Here is an 18940-nt window from a genome sequence, read left to right as displayed (position 1 = left end):
AAAAAAAAAAGAAAAAAAGAAAAAGACAACAGGTTTCCTTTCTTCCAGAAATAACAAAGAATATCAAAGTAACTCAAATTTGTAAGGCATTGACCAGCAAAAGGATCATGAAGAAACAGAAGCACTAGCACTAGCATAGAAGCACTCTCCAATAAACCCAGATTTCTTTGGAGYAGCAGGAGGTGGACTAGGCTAGGCTTCTTTCAGGGTGTTGCCCACAAGTATCTTAAACCTACACCTTTTATATAGTTCTTATATCATACTGATTTTATTTGTGATAAATGTATAGACCTATCAATTTGCCAGACAAGAAACTAAAAATCTCCTTTTTTAAAGTCCTAAACTCATTTTGTTTTTACTTAAGCAACCAAAATAACATGTATGACAGAGGAAATCAGTAAAGTGATCACAATTACTTATCCTTGCTGCTGATAGTTTGTGTTAGCTATTTTTCCCCCTTGGAAACAGCTTTAATTTTTAAATGTACCATAAAAATATAATTAAAACTTGATCTGAAACATATAAACATATAAAATGAAGCATCTTAATTCTGAAAATTAAAAGCTTAAGACTAAATTCCGTTTCCTAAAAAATCTACTTAACTTTCAAAGAGTTAAGTATATTAGCTGTCTCTGAAATAAAGAATTGTTGCTGTGTCCCTGACATTAGATAAAAATCAAGATCTGGTAACAAACATACAGTACRTACTTTTGGCATTCATCTAGAGCCAACACGTGTGGATGATCATCTTCTGACATTGTTATTACTGCTTCCCTGTTGAAAGCGCCTCGACGCTGCTGGTCGACCGTGTGCCTCGTGATGGAGGATGTGGTAGAGCTGGTCCAATAAAGAGTGTCCCAAGCTCTATGATAAGCAAGTCCCTCCACAGAACCAACATCTGAAAAACATCGTTAGRGAGAGAAATGAATGCCTTTTTGCAAGGGATTTTTTTTTCCTGAAGTTGATCTTGCAGGATCATATAATTCAGCTATTTCCAAAACCAAAGTTTAATTATTTTTTCCACACACAAGTTCTTTTTCAGGGAAAAACCTCAGAGGGCAAGATCGCTATTAATATTCCTGTAGTGTATTTGTCAACTCTTAGGCTCATTAAAAAAAATAATTCCAGTAGAGTGTGCCCAGATAACACATTAGAAATAATAAGCTCTTCTTCAAAAAGGAAGTAATTTAATCACAATTTTAGACTTCATGTAAGCCAAGGCTTGGGTTTATTTTTACTAATTACTTGTATCATTTAACATTATCTTTGGATATATTTTCTAAACACAGATACACACTACATTACTAGAGATCAAAGTTGGCCTCTTATTATTTACTGAATAGGCTTTTTTTAAAAAAAAAAAAAAAAAAGAAAAAAGAAAAATATTGAAAAAACCTAACTCTAAAGATTGTACTATCAGTCATCATTTAGTAAGCTACAATACTTGCTCTTTCACTCCACATGAAAAATGTAAGTTAGAAACAAATGATATTAATGGACAGCTAAAGCATATTTTTAATGTCCAGAAAAGATAAATTGTAGATTACTGATTCCAATATATAAAAGYGACAGACTGTGAGAAACAAGAGCAATTATTTCCTACCATTGTTTTTTGAATTACTACAGAAATGTATGTTGATTACTTCACTTTTTGTTAGAAACAAACAATTTCAGACCAGAAGGTCCATACAACTAATTAAAGAACTACAGATGGCAAAATCTAGAAATATAAAAAGGACTGCAGTATGMTGATTATTATTATTTACATTTGGCTTGCTGAAGATGCAACTTTTAGCTTGCAATATACATGTACATATACAGAAAACAAAGTTCCAAAATAGTTTGATCTCACTGAAAGTGCTTACACTAAATCAGAACCTTGAARCAAATTACTATTTATAAATTTTTTAATATTTCTCCTTCCAAAGCATTTGAAGATCTTCTGACTATATTTTCATGATGTATCTGCAGAGAAGTCACAGTGACACCATTAGGAAAGAATGAATTAAGGGATTCTCCTTCAAGAGGTGAATGGACATAAAAAGTGTTTTCCTACTTTACTGAGGGAAGTTCAGGAAGAAAGATATATTCAGCTCACTTACAAGTAACTCAAGAAAGCAAATGAACATAACTCTAGCAAAGGTATTGAAGACAACTTGAAAATTACCAAAAGTACTTCTGATCATTGCAATATGTTGCATTAGATAAGAGTTTTGTCTTTGAAAAAGATGGAAGGGTTACAATATAGTTTTCTAAAACATAGTATTTAGTTGTCTTACTCAACTTGGATTTTAAGCATTAAAAACACATACTGAAATACAGCAAGTGGGTTTTTTTTGTTTTGTTTTATGCATCTTGATGTATTACTTGTCGGAGTCTCTGTCTACCTACAGAGTCATCCCAAGCACTAAAATTTGTCAATAAAATTCTAGTTTTATCATATTGTTTGCTTATGAAATTGAGAACTCTACCATTACAAAAAAGAATTATTTCGTATTTTTTAAAAGCATAAATCTGTAAGTAAAGGTGGTTTTAAGGACAATGGACCCAGAGAATAAGTGATAAACTGATCCAAGATTAGATGGACAATACAACTAAATTTGTTCTTACTAGCATTTACTCTGAACCAGATGAAGTACCTTAGTACAACATGCAAGTTATCTAGCTAATACTATATTTTTGTTAGTATTTTTGATCGTTTTTAGGTTAAAATATACTTTGGATTTTAGAGATTAGTCAAAGACCCCATAATGCATATGAATCATTTTACAGTGTAACAGCTAGCAAAGATAAGAGCATGTATCAACTACAGAAAGAAGTAGTCTCTTGTGCAGTTGCCTCATTAAAACTAGAAACTTCTATCAACTTCAAGCTGCCGAAGACAGGCTACTGGAGGAGATTCCAAAACAACTGCTCACCAGTGTTATGTCATTACTATTTCGCATTGCAACTATTTTACACTTATTTCATACTGTTAAAAAGACATTTTAAAGCATATATATACTTTTGTGTTGAAATTCATTTATAATCAGCTATTCCATTACTTTAAAATATATGTGAAATATGAGCTCATTGATGCTACTTGGTGGAAATTCTGAATTAGTAAAGCATAAAGAAACTGGAAATGAAAAGAAACACATTTGTTTCACTGACATATTGAATTAAAACACCGACGGCATGAGATGCCTACAGCTCAGATTAAATTTATTCTAGCCATGAAGCAACAGTTTATGATTTTCACATGAATAGCATACTTAAATGAAAGGAACATTAATACAATATGATATTAATTTACAAATACTCGCATTATTCACCTGCCACTGACATTCTGAATTAAATCAGTAATGGGGTGTATAACTGATTAAATATCTACACAAGAGAATGCAACAGCTTATGATTTACTAAGGCAATGGTAGAGTGATCACATCATTACATTGCCAAATGCCATCTATCACTTTTACTGAACTTAACGAAGATGGATTGCATCCCACAGATGAGATGCAGCCTATAAATACTGTCATGCTGATCTTCATCTGACTTTCCCATGGAACACACAAGCAACAAATCAATAACTGAAGATCTCAGATTAGAGTTCCCTTCTTATTGCAAATACAGAATAAAAATGGTTAAGAATATAACATTTAAATTATCTAATAGTTCTAGCCAGTGACTTTTAGTAATGTACACACTATTCCTCAGTCCACTAGATTTTGATCTACTTCTCACTTCTGAAATTCCCTACAAATTCCCTACAAAGATTACTGTCAAGACTTTCCTAATTTTGACAAGGACTGCATCAGTTCAATTACCTCTTTCCTTTAATTTCATGTTCTCACCAACTCCATTTCTTTTGAGAAATTGTAAAGCAAAAAGAGTTTTCAACATCATAATACAAAGTTGTGGGGGGKTTTTTTGTTTTGTTTGTTTATTTACCATCAGAAAACCATCAGTTGAGCATAAGTAGCACTTATATCAGAACTTTGGAGAAGGCTTTACTGTGAGTACTTAACATTAAACACCTGCTTGGATATTTTCTTTTTTTAAAAAANAAAAAAAAAAAAAAAAAAAAAAACACTCCCCCAATTTCACACTCTACATTTCAGGAAACAGCCTGCCAACTGCTTTACCAGAGTAGTCATAGGAGATGATATTATTCTCAACCAATCTGTTTACTTAATATTATGGTGACAGATACCAGGTGGTCACTATTTGATCTGAGGTGAAAAAAATGCCTCAAAAGCAATAAAACATCTGAAAGCTTTAAAGTACACATATTTAACTAACTGCACCATCAGTACTTTAATTAAGTCTTTGCTACTTTTGTCAAGTAGCTATAAAGTAGGAAATCATTTCTGGCATATAAAAATTCTAAGACAATAATAAGGGATAATTAAAGAATGACTAACAAGATAAGGTGTATTTGTCTCAAAAATCAGATGCAGATTTTATTTCTTAATTCCTTCCATCATCAATCACATGTAAAACTAGGTCATCATATTGAAAATTTCTGTCAGAAAGAATATATCAGATATGGCATAAACAGTTTGGACTGTAATAACCAATTATTTCATTATGCTTTAGCCTATGAATATTATTTCATTGCCAAATGTAAAGTTTGCTAAAATTATAGCATAAACCAGCAAATACCTGTATCATTTTTCAAGAGCTGTGTAACATAAAACCATACTATTTGCTATGGCACATTAAAGCTTATTAAATGCAGTAAAATGGCACGAACACAGGCTCTGAGTTCTTCAAAGCAGCAAARCGATTTAAGTTCAAGACACCAAAAGCATCTCCCTGGATGTAACCTAGCATTTCTTCAGTCTGAAGTAGGACAACAGGAAAGAATGAACATTTTGTTGTGAATAATCTAAAGAGAAATACCATGATCTAGAAATAAATGTAAAATCAAAAAAACCCTTTGTTTTTGTAGAAAGTATAATATTAAGATCTCTTATAAACAGCTTTGTGCCTTCCTAACRATAACTAAAAACTCAGTGCATACACAGATTAAAATGAATATACAAATACTTGGAAATTGTTCAAGGAGCACTTCTAACGCATTCAGCAGAAAAGAACTACTGGGTAAATATATTTTTCAATTGATAACATTGCTTCARCTGGTATCAGTGAAGACATAAAATACTGTATCTAGTTACAGTAGTACCTGTGAAATAAGTACTGTGGGAATGACAGGCAGGCTCAGGTAGGATGTTTATTGCCCCTGAATTCATCCTGTTATTTATTCTGTAGCAGTGAATTAATGAAGCTCTACACAAAACACTGGAGGAGACTACTCAGACTCAGAAACACCCAAACTTAGCATGAGAGAGCAGGAACCTAACCCTCGGTTGACAACTTAAAGCATACTTCCGTGAACTAACCAACCAAGGAAAAAGTACACGAGAGATGGGTAGTACTTCTGTGCAATGCATTAGGTGGGGATTAGAGGAATACTCATGACTGGATTTCTGGTGTTCGAGTGGCTCGAACTGGATTCCCGGGCGCGCAGCCCGTGCTCCTGCGCTAGGGCACRCTGCTCGTAGAAAGGAATCTGTGCGACAACAGGGATAAATCACAGCGTGGAGGTGGACAAGACACGYGACCTTAGAAACAGGCAGCAGATCACTCACCTACAGTGAATACTTACACACTTACTAGTACGGGGTTACAGTCAACTGAGTACTGATAATGTAAATGGRGTGGAGATACTAGAAGAAAAAGCTGATCCTGAAAGGATCAATCAAGCGGCGTTAGTGTTTCATGGAATATTTTGGTTGTTTGTGCTTAGTTTCACTATGGAGGATGACAGAAATTAATTAGCCACTCTTAGAAACATTTTCTATTACTGAGGCCAGGCTATGCAAAAAGGAGTGAATACTTACAGAGTAAGCTAAGAAATAGACAATTAATAGCAGTATTTCAGATTTTTCTTGATCTGAGTTTAGCTTTTTTCTATCATCACTGGTAGTTTTTCCACATTTTGCTATACAGTTTAGCTTACTTTTGAATCAAATAGATGAGCTCAGAACTCAGTAAGACTTTGGTGTTTTACTGAAAGAAATCAAATCAACAGAGACATAAAACTGCAGTACTCTGTCCTCTATTAACCTGGACATAATTTATTTCTTGGTTAGGTTTGGGGAATGGCATAGGGACAGCAGGGAATAACCTAACAAAGATAGGCTGATACATGATATACATAAGGAAATACATAGAACTCAGCAAATTAAAACAAACACTAGTGTTTTTATAACTGTATCTCTGTCCCTCCCTCTTTTAAATATAGTTTAATTTATCAATACTAGTTAGCAAATGTTATAATCCCATAACTTTATAACAGTTAAAATGTCAGTACAAGAGAGCCTTTAAAAGCAGTAACACTTTTAGAATAGAAAGCCAAAACAACCAACACAGCTAGAGATTAAATACTGTGTTTTATTATTGTTGCTAAATAAGTTTTTAAAAATCTTCACCGCTGTCCTGGAAGACTTTTTGTTCCTAATTAAAAAGAGTCTATAGTATCATCTATGCATTATACGTAGTTTCTCAAAAAAAAAATAGCCTTACATTTAAATCAACTAAAATTGTAATTGTCATTACAGCAACTATCCCAAAACTAAGCAATGCTTACAATAATTGCCTATAATTATACAATGAATTATACAATTTCTTGTTCCTGTCGAAGTAGGGCCAAAAGATTCTAGGATAGAGGTACTAGAAGTAGGCATGTACTGAACTGAAAGATTATTGTATGTGAGTGCCTGTCATAAATACATTTTGGCATTTCCAACCAGGAATACCTAAACAAACCACAAAATGTGCAAATATTCTTAATGAAAGCTCTTCTTAAAATGAAGAGCAACAATATCTTTTCAAGTATTTATTTTTATCAGATTAAAAAGTTCTTTTGTAAAAGAAAAAGCTCAAAAAWTAGAGAGACCTCATACAGTGTACTAAATTTAATGCTCTGTAAGAGAAATGGGAACATAAATACTTTTTTGACAGTTAAATTGGACCAATTTAGTTAGAAAGAATAGTAGCACACATTGAAACACCTTTAAAAGATTCAGACTGTAAAATGCCTTGCAGTATATCACAGGATCTGACACTTTGTTAGCAGTGAATAGATTTTTGCCTTCTATAGATACTAGCACCTAAAGTTAAAAACAGAAGTAGAATTTTTGCACATAACACTTCCTAATACACTGTGAAAGATGTGACACTGGCAAAAACGTGTTAGTCATTATTTACATAATCGGAAAAAAAGACACTGAGCATATTGGAAGTATTTCATCTTAATACTCTTCTTCCTCACTTGCTTTCTTTTGCTTTTCCACTCCCCTTCTCTCTTCTTCCTTTCAAACTCATGAGTGCCACTACCTTAAACCTAGTATGATTCTATTATTTGAACACTTCACTGTTTCCCAAAGATCCACTGACGCAGGCTTTAGTTAATAAATTTTAGTCATCTTAAACTTTTATGATAAAAAGGAGATTCCCCTAGTAGTTAGATGCCAGGGTTTGTTTGTTTGATTATTTTTAACTTTTTCTTGGATGAACATAAGGCTTTGAAAGAAGTAAGGAAAATGAAAGCTGTTTTTAACCTGAAAGAAAGAGAAACTCTGATATTTAATGTTATGATTATTAGATGAGCATAATCCTGCCAGATCAACATTGCCTGTGGTAAACATGCTTAATGGGAAAAAAAAATTTTTGGTTAGCCCAGGATAGACTATAGGGTACRTCATGATTTTAATTTATTTAAGGCTCCCATTAGTTGTTTGCTCAATCAAAACCACAAAGAATCTAGCCTTTGGATAGTACATGTTCCTTCACTGACTTTCTCTGGGTCGAACTGAGACTTCCAATACCATGTAGGAGCAATACCTTTTCAGATCATCGCATTATTAGAAAGAATATCAACTCCGTTTATCAGTTGACAAACAATAAACAGCCAGTGGGAGATACGACATGAGAATCTGTTCAGGGAATAAGCAGGTAATATTAAAAATCTTTAGCATCAAATACATTTGTTTCTGTTGAAACACTCATTTGCAGTCTTTTCAATCTACTTTAAATTTACTTTCTTTCACCTGGAAATGTGAAGATAGGTCCATTTTGATCTACAAAAGATTGAAACTGTTTCTTTTATTTTCCTTTTTTCCTATTCAGATTGCATGTAAAACTACCTCAAGTTTGAATATTACAGAAACTGGTTCATAAGTTTGAAATAAGAGTGCTGTTCTGTCTAGAAGTGATTAGCAATATAGAAAATATGAGTAAAATTCTCCCTGGGCTCCCTTTWAAAGGAGAATAGAGCCTATTGCTCTAAATGAAGCTGATAATTTTAAGGATGTGAGATTTCCAAATACCTCTTCATGTAACTCTGTGCTACTATTTCTGCACTTTCTTTCTGTACAGTGTTCTGTTACTCCATTTTGATTCAAGTTTCAGTAATCAGTTCTCCCAAAGAGACTCGCAACAGTTTAGAGCTCTACCTCAGGTAGAGTCAAACAGAAATTCTAAAGAGAGTATTCTGAGATGGCCAATCCAAAGTATTAATTTAAAGTCAGTGTCACTTTCCCCTAAATTTGTTACCTTTTGTATCTCCTTTCATCATTAATACCTTACTTCAATTTCCTACAGACTTGTGAGTTAGGATTTGACTTGTCAAGGCATTGGTCCTCACAGCATAAAGCTCCAGAAAGCTTATGTGAAATTAAAAATACTTCTTTCTGCAAAGTGCAGGATTCCCCAAACTTAGAGGACAGTAGGTATCAGCATGTGTTTTCCAAATATAATCCCTTTGACTGAGTTTTGCTTTGTTTTATACCACCACTGACAATGGAAAATAGCTATRCCATGAAGGTTCTCCATCATTTCTGAGCAAAAAAGGCACCTGAGACACTGTGTCTAGTTCCTGAAACTGTAAGAATACACTTTTTTTTTTCTAAACAGGTTCATACACAGCTTTCACAATACAAGAGGACACAAAAGTATACAAATGTACAACCTTAAGTCACAGGCTAGAAGCAGGAGCAACCTAATCTGTGTAAAGTAAACTCTACTGATTACCCATTTAATTCTTACAAGTAAAGTGGAATAGTGGTGGGACCAGCTAGCAACATAGCTACCCATTTTTTTCATAGACAGATGCTTCTGGAAGTGTCTATTTAAAGGAAAATTGTCAACAAAACTTCTTATGCTTGCTTTGGAAGGGAAGGCTAGGAGGACAACACACAATACAAAGGTAGCGATGTCACTTAGCATCGTACTGATGTCTATTTTAAATGTGTTACGCTATTTTTAAGAACATCTACAAACTGGATTAAGCCATACATGATGCTACAGTAATACAGTCAAAAGGGATACTGAACTGTTAATTGATCAACCCAAAAGAGTGCTTTGCAGGGCAYTACAGTAAGAATGAGGTGAGTTTTTAAAATCTGGCAGTTGGGTGTGGATGAGGAAAGATTAATTCCATCCAGTTACTCATCACCATCATAAAAACTTCTTCACASTTACTGACTGAAGGAAATAAAGCTCATTTTATGAGCATAGGTCAAAGACAGGAGAGAATACACTGCAAAAAGCTATGCCACACAAAAATAAAGGCGTTAAGTTATGGCACTCTGTGCACACTACACGTGTAGTTTTTATTGTTCTTTCTTCCTGACGAAGACAGAATCCTATCAGGTACTTGGTTCTTGGTGAGTTCTAAATCTGTTTTTAGTGAACTGGAACAAGTTAGATAAAGTTGTTTATTTGCTGTAAATCTACTTCCCGTGAGCTGAAAATGTGTTAGCTAATGGGTTGTTTATGAGTTGCAAATCTGTTCAGTGAGGTGAAAATTTGTCAGATAATGGGTTGTTTATGAATTCTAAATCAATATTCAGTGAGTTGGAACTGTGTTAGATAATAGCTTGCGTATGGGTTGTAAATCTGTTTTCAGTGAACTGGAAACATGTTAGATAATGGGTTGTTTCTGGGTAGTAAATCTGTTCTCAGTGAGCTAAAAACATGTTAGATAATGGGCTGCTTGTGAGTTGTAAATCTGTTTTCAGTGAACTRGAAACCTGTTTAATAAAGGACTCCTTATATATCATAACTCTGTTTTCAGTGGGCAGAAAAGTTCAATAATGTGTTCGATTTGAGTGGCATATCTGATTTCAGTGAGGTAGAAACCCATCAGCTAATGGATTCTTTGTGAGCAGAAGATCTGCATTCAGTGAACTAAAAATCTGTGAAAATAGTATCTTGTGTATCGCATACTCTAATTTCACTATTTGAGTTAAATACTGAGTAATGTTTTGCATGAATTGCAGACATGAGCTTAATGGGGTAGAAAGGGGCTGTACATTTGTTATTATCACACTAGGTAYTTTTAATGCAGTTTCATACCTCTTTCCATTAGAAAGAAAACTTACTATATGTGCTTACCAATAATTCTGGAGCAAAAATATAACATATGTCAAAGATGTAATTTTAACCTTACAATGAAATATTATTATTGAAATTTGTCAGCTGGCTTCCATTTAATAATTTCTATGTAATCACGTCATCAACATGGAAATCAGAAAATATTAGAATTTTAAATATCTTACAGTAAATGGAATCACTGATGTCAACTAATCCCACCATTCTTTTTKGCTTTATAGATACCACTGTTAGCCAAAAACTTGTATTACATCAAGCAGCACCATGTAATACTTCCACTGATTAAATGGAACTATTTCCAATTTACACTGAGARAAAAGAATCAAGTGTGAAAACTGTGGAGAGGAAGGATCCATGGTACAAAAATGTCAGTTTAAAGTGAATGACTCAGCAAAAATAAAAAGATTTTCAAACACAGAAAGGAGAACAACAGAGAAGCATATATGGGGATGTGATATCTCTTCTAATTTACAACAAACCAAAGCATTCCTAMAATACAACCAACACTGTTAACAAATATATCCCAAGCATATATAGTTAGTTTTTTGCAAGGTTAAAAAAATGCCATCTGACATTCAGTTATTCAGAGTGCTGACTCTGCTAATGAAAAATGAAATCAGGTATATTAAGAGTACACGTAGAAACACTACCTACCATTTTTTTCGAATAATAATTCTCAAAAATGCTTTGTGAAATGTCTTTAGGTCTTGTATAACAACTTATTATAAAGTAATGAGAAATACTTTACTATTCTTTTAAAAATCCCTTTTGTATCTACATTGTTGCTTCAATAGTATTTCTCTCTTTTTGTCCATTTTAAATTTAAAATCTCCAGCGGTTTTTCATGCAACACTTCTCATGCTTTCCTACCATAGCAGGATTAAAATACTGACTGTATTCAATCACTGTACATGTCTGTGAGSTCTCTGTCTCTTGTGTAGGTAATCTCAACTCTGAATCCCTAGGTTTTAATGCATTGTTGACAGTAATGAGAATATCCTCACAACATTGCTTATTTAGTCTTTACTATACCTTAATGTGAGTATAATCAGCTTCTCAAAAACATACAAATATAAAAGCTCAAAATAAAGAMAGACCTGGTATGTGAAATACACTTTTCCAATCTTTAGTGTGAACAATTATCTTGGCTGGCAATACCTTCCAGTAACCACAGCACAGAGGGATGTAATGATGCACGTACCCAGTGTAAGTTGTAGAATAAAGTCTCCTTAGTTTGCAATTATTTAATTTAGGTCTTTTCTAAAAAGATTTCCAATCCTATAAAAGCAAAGTGTAATATGTTTTACATTAAAATACTTCTGTTTTTCCCTGCTTTCTTCACTCTTGTTATTAAATAATTAAATTGTTTAACTCCAACAAATAGCTAAATTTAGTAATGTCACAGGCAACATAAGAAATAAGTTATCCACAATACCAAGAAAAAAAAAGAAAAAAAAAGATAAAACACAGCAGACATGGAGAATGGCCACTGAAATGAACTGTAGCCCCAGAAAAACCTGATAGAAATCTAAAATAGCGAAGAAGAGAAGAAACATAATAAATAGGTGCACCTAACAACTGACTACAGATGAATGGGGTTTATTACATATTTTAGAACAATTAAATTAGAGCAAAGAAAGAAAAGGCAGCATAGATCTTTTGAATATAGAATTTAGAGTGTAGATTTTGCATGCTTACTATTCAGACCTGGTTTCTCATCATTCATATTCAGACTTTCCTTCTGTTCTAATCGTACCATGATAAATCTAATTTTCAAGTATACCTTGTATTAAAGTTATTTTACTCTCTGTTGATGGAGGTTTCAGTGTAAAACCTTCCTAAAATTTTACTGGGGGATCAAGGCCTCAGCTGCAAAATGTGTTGGGTATCCTGTCCCAAAGACTTTGGCGATGATATTGGTGTCAGTCCCTTTGACAGAAGTGTCAGGCTGCAAGCATTCAGGTGCTAGACAAACCTTAGGTCTCAGGCATCTCTCCCTACCAGTGTGATGAATGAAGGCATAGTAATGTAACATGCTTACTAAGTAAGCCTCCCCTTAAGCAAATCAATAGCATAAGCTGGAGTTTGTCTCCAGTAATGATAACTGGGCAGGAGTCACATGTCTTGAAACAACAACAGGAAAGATGAGTCAAGTTAATACACTGATTAGGATACCAGTATTCCAGTCCTGGGAAGTGGTCGCATCAAGCTGCAGTATCCTACAATACTCTACTTCTACCAACTACAAAAATAAACAAACAGTAAGTTCACTGCATAAGGGGACTTCTTTCATTTCTAGGCATTGTACAATGAGATCTTGTTTCGGTAGTACAGCTCCTAAAAATCACAGCAATACCAATCAAGCACTATCATTATTGCCTTTGTTTTTAACGAATATGCTTCATATGTTATACGGTTGTTAAAAACAGATTGTTTTAAGCCTCYAATACTAAAAGATAATGTTTAAATATATCACGTTGAGATCAATTACAGTAACTGTGGTAAAACTTTACTGTCATTTTTACTCTATAAAGCCAAGTGTATCAACTTTTCATTTAGTAAGGGTTATCGAAAGAAAACAAGTGTTTTGGGAAATAAATTCTTTACTTACTTTCAATCAGCACTTTTCTGCCTGCCCAGTTGTCTTTAATTACTTGTATATTTCCAAAGTGTGCATCACTAAAGAATATGCGGTTAGTACCTCTTCCTTTCAGACTGTAGTCAAAAGCGAGAGCTATTACATTTTTGAAGTACTCTGGATTTTCATATGGTCGCACTGGTGAATTTAAATTGGTTTCATCTGAAAGATGTATACTTTTTAGTATTGTCCTTCCCGAGTACAATAGGTAACCTTCATGTCTAAGGCAAGTAACTCCATCTTCTGCAAGATAGCCATGGGCACAAGCACACGTTCTCTGCGCATTGCCCCGATAGAGGCAAAGTTGATGACATCCACCATTATTCTTGGCACAAACATTAGTACCTGTAAGAAAAAAAAATCTAGCTTTTATAATATTACACTTAACTAACTTAAATTAGGACATATTTTTATGCATTTTTTATATATTTCATTAATTTTCACTTAAACTATTTCAACTTTATTCATAAGTAAAACAAAGGCCAAAAGAGAATATTACTTTAACCAAAACCTAAAGCCAATTTTAAAGAATCCAATCTGTGAACAAATATAATTCTTGTCCTTTCCAATTCACAAGAGTATATATTTTATAAGTATAAAATGATATTTTATTTGGGTTACTCCTCCATAATCAGATGAAAACTCAGAGACTGTTATGAGCTGTTTCAAGTGGTTTGAAAGATTTTTTTTAAAACACCTGTTACTGGCAAAAAGACTCAAATTTTGATACACTCAATATACAGTAGTCTACACCACTGTTTTTAGAAAATGTAAATCAAAATAGAAACATATACATTAATAGGTACAAAACTGTGCTGATCCAGTTCCCTCTTCTTAATGTAAAGATATTTCCTAACATTTTTCTAGTATCTTTTGAAATATGACTTTACAAACTTAGTCCCTGACAAATGCAAACTACTAAAGAATCATTGTCAGATTAGTAACGCCAATGACTTAAACTACTTTTATTACAAGCAACATTTAAAGTTACAGTAACTGTCAAAAATTAGAAGCTATTTTCYTTTGTCTTTTTGGACTCTGTATGAAATACTAGTATAGTCGGTTTTGATAATTTAGTTTTGGTTTCTGACAGCACCTTCCATATAACAATTCAGCTCTTTCAGTATAGTCATTTTCCCATTTCTGAAGTTTTCTCCATAGTGAAGGAGACAAAAACATTTTAAACAGACTGCTGTCTGGTAGAAGACCATAAAAGTTTTCAGGTAGCATGTAGCAATCTGAAATACTGTTGAATATTTGCATTTTCTAATTGCTACATTTCAAGACGAAAACACTTCTAAGAAAAAAAATGGCGATGGAGGCAGGGCTTAATTTGCTCTTAAAATTAGAGAAGTTGAATTTTGTGTTCCTAGGCAAGATTATATGAATAATGCTCCTCACAGTCATATAAAACCTTTTGGAGAGTTAACTGTATACATTTTTGCTGATGGTTTGTTTTAAAGGTTCTTTTAAGTTTTATCAGGCTAGAAAAGTTAATATCTGTTTGGAAGGATGAGAGTTTGAGAAGAGGAAGGAAAATAAATGAATAAGATTCTCAAGCTTTTAAAATCTCTATTTGAAATTTTCAATGCTTCCACTGCTCAACAACTGCAAAGATTCTTAAAAATGGCCAGTTCTAAAAACAGTTTAGTCAGGGCATGTCCTTGAACATGTAGGATAGCACTGAAGGATAGGAATCTGCTTGCAAATTGTACTGCAGGACTGGCTCATCAGAAAGGGTAAAACAGGTGTTTGAAAAAAAAAAAGGATTAATCACTTGTCAATCAGCACAAGTTTTTGTCAATGTCAGAAGATCAGGAAGCTAGCTAATTACATTGGTTTCTTTTTTAAACAGCTTTAACTATTTCTAGCTCAATAAACTTAAAAAATAAAGTACTAGAGTGATATAAAAACATTCCAAAAATATTTTTCACCTGTTTTTTTCCCTTTTGTCCTCCTGGCTCACTGACAGCCCCTCCCAAAGACATTAACCATTTGTAGCCTAGTAAAATTTGAAAAATGTATTAAAAATCATTCAGTTATGTTTTTCAAACTAGCATCAAAAGATTTTTAATCCCAATAACCATTTCTCCTATTCCTAAAGCACTCAAGTCTTTAAAGCTATCAGTAAAAATCAATACATGTAAAGAAGCATTTTTATCCAATTGTTCTGTTTTTTTCTTAATTCTATAATACAAAGCCCTTCCAAGCAAGCAGACATTAACTATTTCTAGCCCAGTCAAAAGAAAAGATAAAGTTGTGTGAAGATTTTTTAAATCACAAAATACTATGCCCATAAAACTGTGAAATTACATGCAGAAATTCTTATTAAAATCAATACAGTTCACCAAGTCATTTTTTCAGAAACATTTAAAATTCCCTTGAGAAAAGAAAAGGAAATAGAGTGTTTTTCTTATCAATTTTTAATTATGTCTTCTTTCAAAATGCAGGTTTATTTTACACTTCATATTTCATACAGGTACTCGGGAAAATGTGTATTCACTAAAAAAAAAAAGAGGATCTTCAAATATATAATGCTGTGATTAAAGCACTTTTTGAATGTTACCAACAGCAGAGGTGTGTCTATATTAAAAAGTATATATGGTATTTCAGAAGCAGTTTCTTTCTTTCTCTTTTTGGATGTATATTAAATCTTGTCTGGATTGCATGAGAACAGTTTGTTCAGACGAAATCATCCTAATTTTTGGTAGACTTCTAACACATTGAGCATATTTTGCTCACTGAAGCCAACAGAAGTCTTATATKCTCCACAATGGTGATAACATTTCTATCTGTCTTTTCTCACAAAATCATTTTTGCCTTTCAAGGCCTCCTCAATAGGAGCTTTATAGCTTTAGGAGGAAAAGATAACAAAAAGCAAGATTATTCTTAGTCAGATAATTGAAAATAAAATTTAACCACTGATATTGTACATTGGAAAAGTATAGGATCCAAGTTAAAATTTCTTAGGCACTTTACAAAATAGATTAACACAAATGAAGTTTGACTATCTACAAGGTCGCTTTCCACATGAAAAAGGTAGGACCCCAAGCCAAGGAATTTTACAAAATAAATATTTGAGACACAGAGGTTGGGAATTCCTAGCTGCGGAACAAAATTCTGGTTTGCTTTCCAACYGAAATCTGAGATTACTGCTCTTTAAAGTACAGTTCCACAGCCATATCTTTTCTAAGACTTTTTGTATGTTCTTTTGTTATTAAAAAAAATGAATTGACAGTAAGTAATTTGCTTTTGGATTTTCTCCTTTAAAGTATCGAGAAATATTTTAGAAGAAACGGCACTACATATTTTCTTCAATAACATGAATTTAGTTAAAACTAAAAAAGAAAACCCACCTTCAAGAGTAAAAAGTGGAACTATAATAGAATCTATTGCTACAAATCAGTGATTAATTACTTTCTTTATACTCTAATATACATAGATAGTATCAGGTGATATTAAAACAATTAATAGCATCCTTAAGAACAGCTAACCTTTCTCTCGTGCTCTATTAAAGACTTTCACTTCCTTCAGGTTTATTCCAAGGCCAGTCCTCATGGTCACAGCATCCGTGGCCTCATTCTTGTGGCCTCTTCTAATAGAGCCATTTGCATGTGCTCTGCCAAAAAAGTTGAAGATGTCTGATCAACAATCCTCAACTAATTCAAACCAAACAAATGACTGAAGGGCAGTGGAGAGCTCTTCTAAGAGAAGGCGAAGAAACCTACTCTCATCTATGACACTTGGATGTTTTAGCTCTGAGCATCAAAAATGCCTTTTCTTTGGAAATTGCATAGTTTTCTGAGATCCATTCTGTGACCTTGCTAAGGAATGGCTAATCCTACAAAGGTGAAGCACCTGGGACTGAAATAACATTTTGAGACTCAAATACTTATGGAAAAATAAATTACCTGTCAGACCAGTAGATGTAAGCTCCAAACACTGCGACTGAAAACATATCCACATTGCTCCCTGACAGCACAATCTCCCGATTTCCTCCACTCTCAAGGTCAATTCTTTCTATCTTGTCAGTACGAGCATCACACCAATATAATTTATTTTCCTAAAGATTAATTTTAAAAGAAACATCAGTCTTGAACAATTATTTTAATAAGAGTTATTAAGATTATACCAAAGTGAAAGACCAATATTCTTTAATGAAACATAACAAATACTGTTCATCTTAATATATATTGGAAGGCAGAGGAACTAACCTCATAGTCAATGGAAATCCCATTAGGCCACGCAATCCCCAGGCTCACAAGCACAACCTTCTCAGACCCATCTAAGTGTGCCTTGCCTATGCAAGGAGTCTGTCCCCACTCTGTCCAAAATAAATACCTAAAATGTTGCAGAAATTACCAATTAAAATTTATCATGAAAATAGATTTGAAAATGTGCAAGCCTGAACTTCAATTGGAAACAAAATGAATGTATGATTAACATGAAATAGGCTCATGCCTTTTAAAATTATCTTTAGCGATTAAATGTACTGCAATATTTGTTTGATAGAAAGAACATTTTGTTGAGACTAATTTTTTCGAATGATATATATCAAGTCATTCTTAAAACTACAGCGATTCGGTCAATAAGCAATTCTATTTTTAGAGAACAGATCTGAGTATGACTGTGTTTATRGGAATAAAAACAATCAGAAAAAATTCCTTTAAATACAAACTAACCAATCAAATATCTACTAACAAATGTTCTGATAATACAGCAGACATATGTCTAATTCAGAAATAACTTAAATATTAAGCTGGAAGCTACACTATGCGGAATGGTAATTTTTATATGGGAAGAAATTATTTCCCCTGCTCTCTCTAACGTTCACATCTTAATTATCCAAGAATACATTGCCAAAATTACAGGCAGAGTAACATCAGTAATTTGGGGTGAGGTCAAACTTCTGTCCCCTACCTGTTACTTCTCCATCAGTTGCTTTGTGTGTGGCAAATGAGGTCTGTTAATCTACAGAGAGCACTTCCTTACCAACAGGAAACTATGGTATAGCTTCAAGTAAAAGTAATTATCTGTATTTATATATTTTATATATAAAATATATTCAAAAATACATACAAATATATATACATACATATAAATATACATATATATATATATATTCTGAACAAGAAATCTCCCTCTAAGACAACCTAATTCAAGTGCAGTGTATTGCTGCATGAAGAGAAGCATTTCCAGAGCAAGTATTCATAAGAACAGACCAAAACACAGGTTAATAATGTAATATATTTTACTTTATGTAAAGTGAATAAAACATACGAATAAAATCCCCAATACTATGTGGAATGTATGTATTAGTTTTCAAAGACTGCAGAACTCTTCTGTGCATTACTAACTGTACTATGTAGAAATCTGTTTAAATTAGCTATATTGGATTGGATGACTGGGGATCTATGGAATAAAGAGAAATGAAAAAAATAGGACAGCAGCAACTGAAGGGAAGAAGAAACGTGTCCTAGAACAATGTCTAGTTTTCATTCACTCTGTAATTGTATGACTTTTTTGCCTATATTAAAAATGAGTTTGTCCTCAAATTGACAAAGCAAATAGTGATATGAATACTATGAAACTTATCTTACACTAGGAAATTTAACTGCTACATAAACTAAATTAAAAATATTTAAGTTTTAGAAATGTTGAAATAATCTATGCCAACTAGCTTGATATTAAGAATTACTGTTTAAGTTTTAATACATTTTTAACCAGAAGATTAGAAGCAGCATCTTGATACATAACTGAACTTGCATGCACGTATGTAGTCAAAGGCACCTTCCAAACACAGGAGCTCAACTCAGCTTTGACTACAGAAAGGCAAGTATTTTCTTTAATTAAACATTC

General features: G+C 33.1%; 1 protein-coding gene across 1 annotated transcript in view; it reads right to left on the bottom strand.

Moving 5' to 3' along the window:
- The window catches only part of LRP1B (LDL receptor related protein 1B), a 236065-nt gene that overhangs the window by 155131 nt on the left and 61994 nt on the right, over window positions 1-18940 (bottom strand). The window contains exons 19-23 of the mRNA XM_085320958.1: window positions 17296-17422; window positions 16993-17144; window positions 16576-16700; window positions 13055-13426; window positions 709-898 (exon numbers count right to left, since the gene is read on the bottom strand). Coding sequence (XP_085177084.1) covers window positions 709-898; window positions 13055-13426; window positions 16576-16700; window positions 16993-17144; window positions 17296-17422 — 966 coding nt within the window. The remainder of the gene's footprint in view (window positions 1-708; window positions 899-13054; window positions 13427-16575; window positions 16701-16992; window positions 17145-17295; window positions 17423-18940) is intronic.

This window comes from Rhea americana, unplaced genomic scaffold, assembly GCF_003343005.1.
Source record: "Rhea americana isolate MKP2758 unplaced genomic scaffold, rheAme1 scaffold_67, whole genome shotgun sequence".
Classification (NCBI taxonomy): Eukaryota; Metazoa; Chordata; class Aves; order Rheiformes; family Rheidae; genus Rhea; species Rhea americana.
The sequence above is the reverse complement of the archived record's forward strand: the minus strand, read 5'-3'. Positions and strand labels throughout refer to the sequence as shown.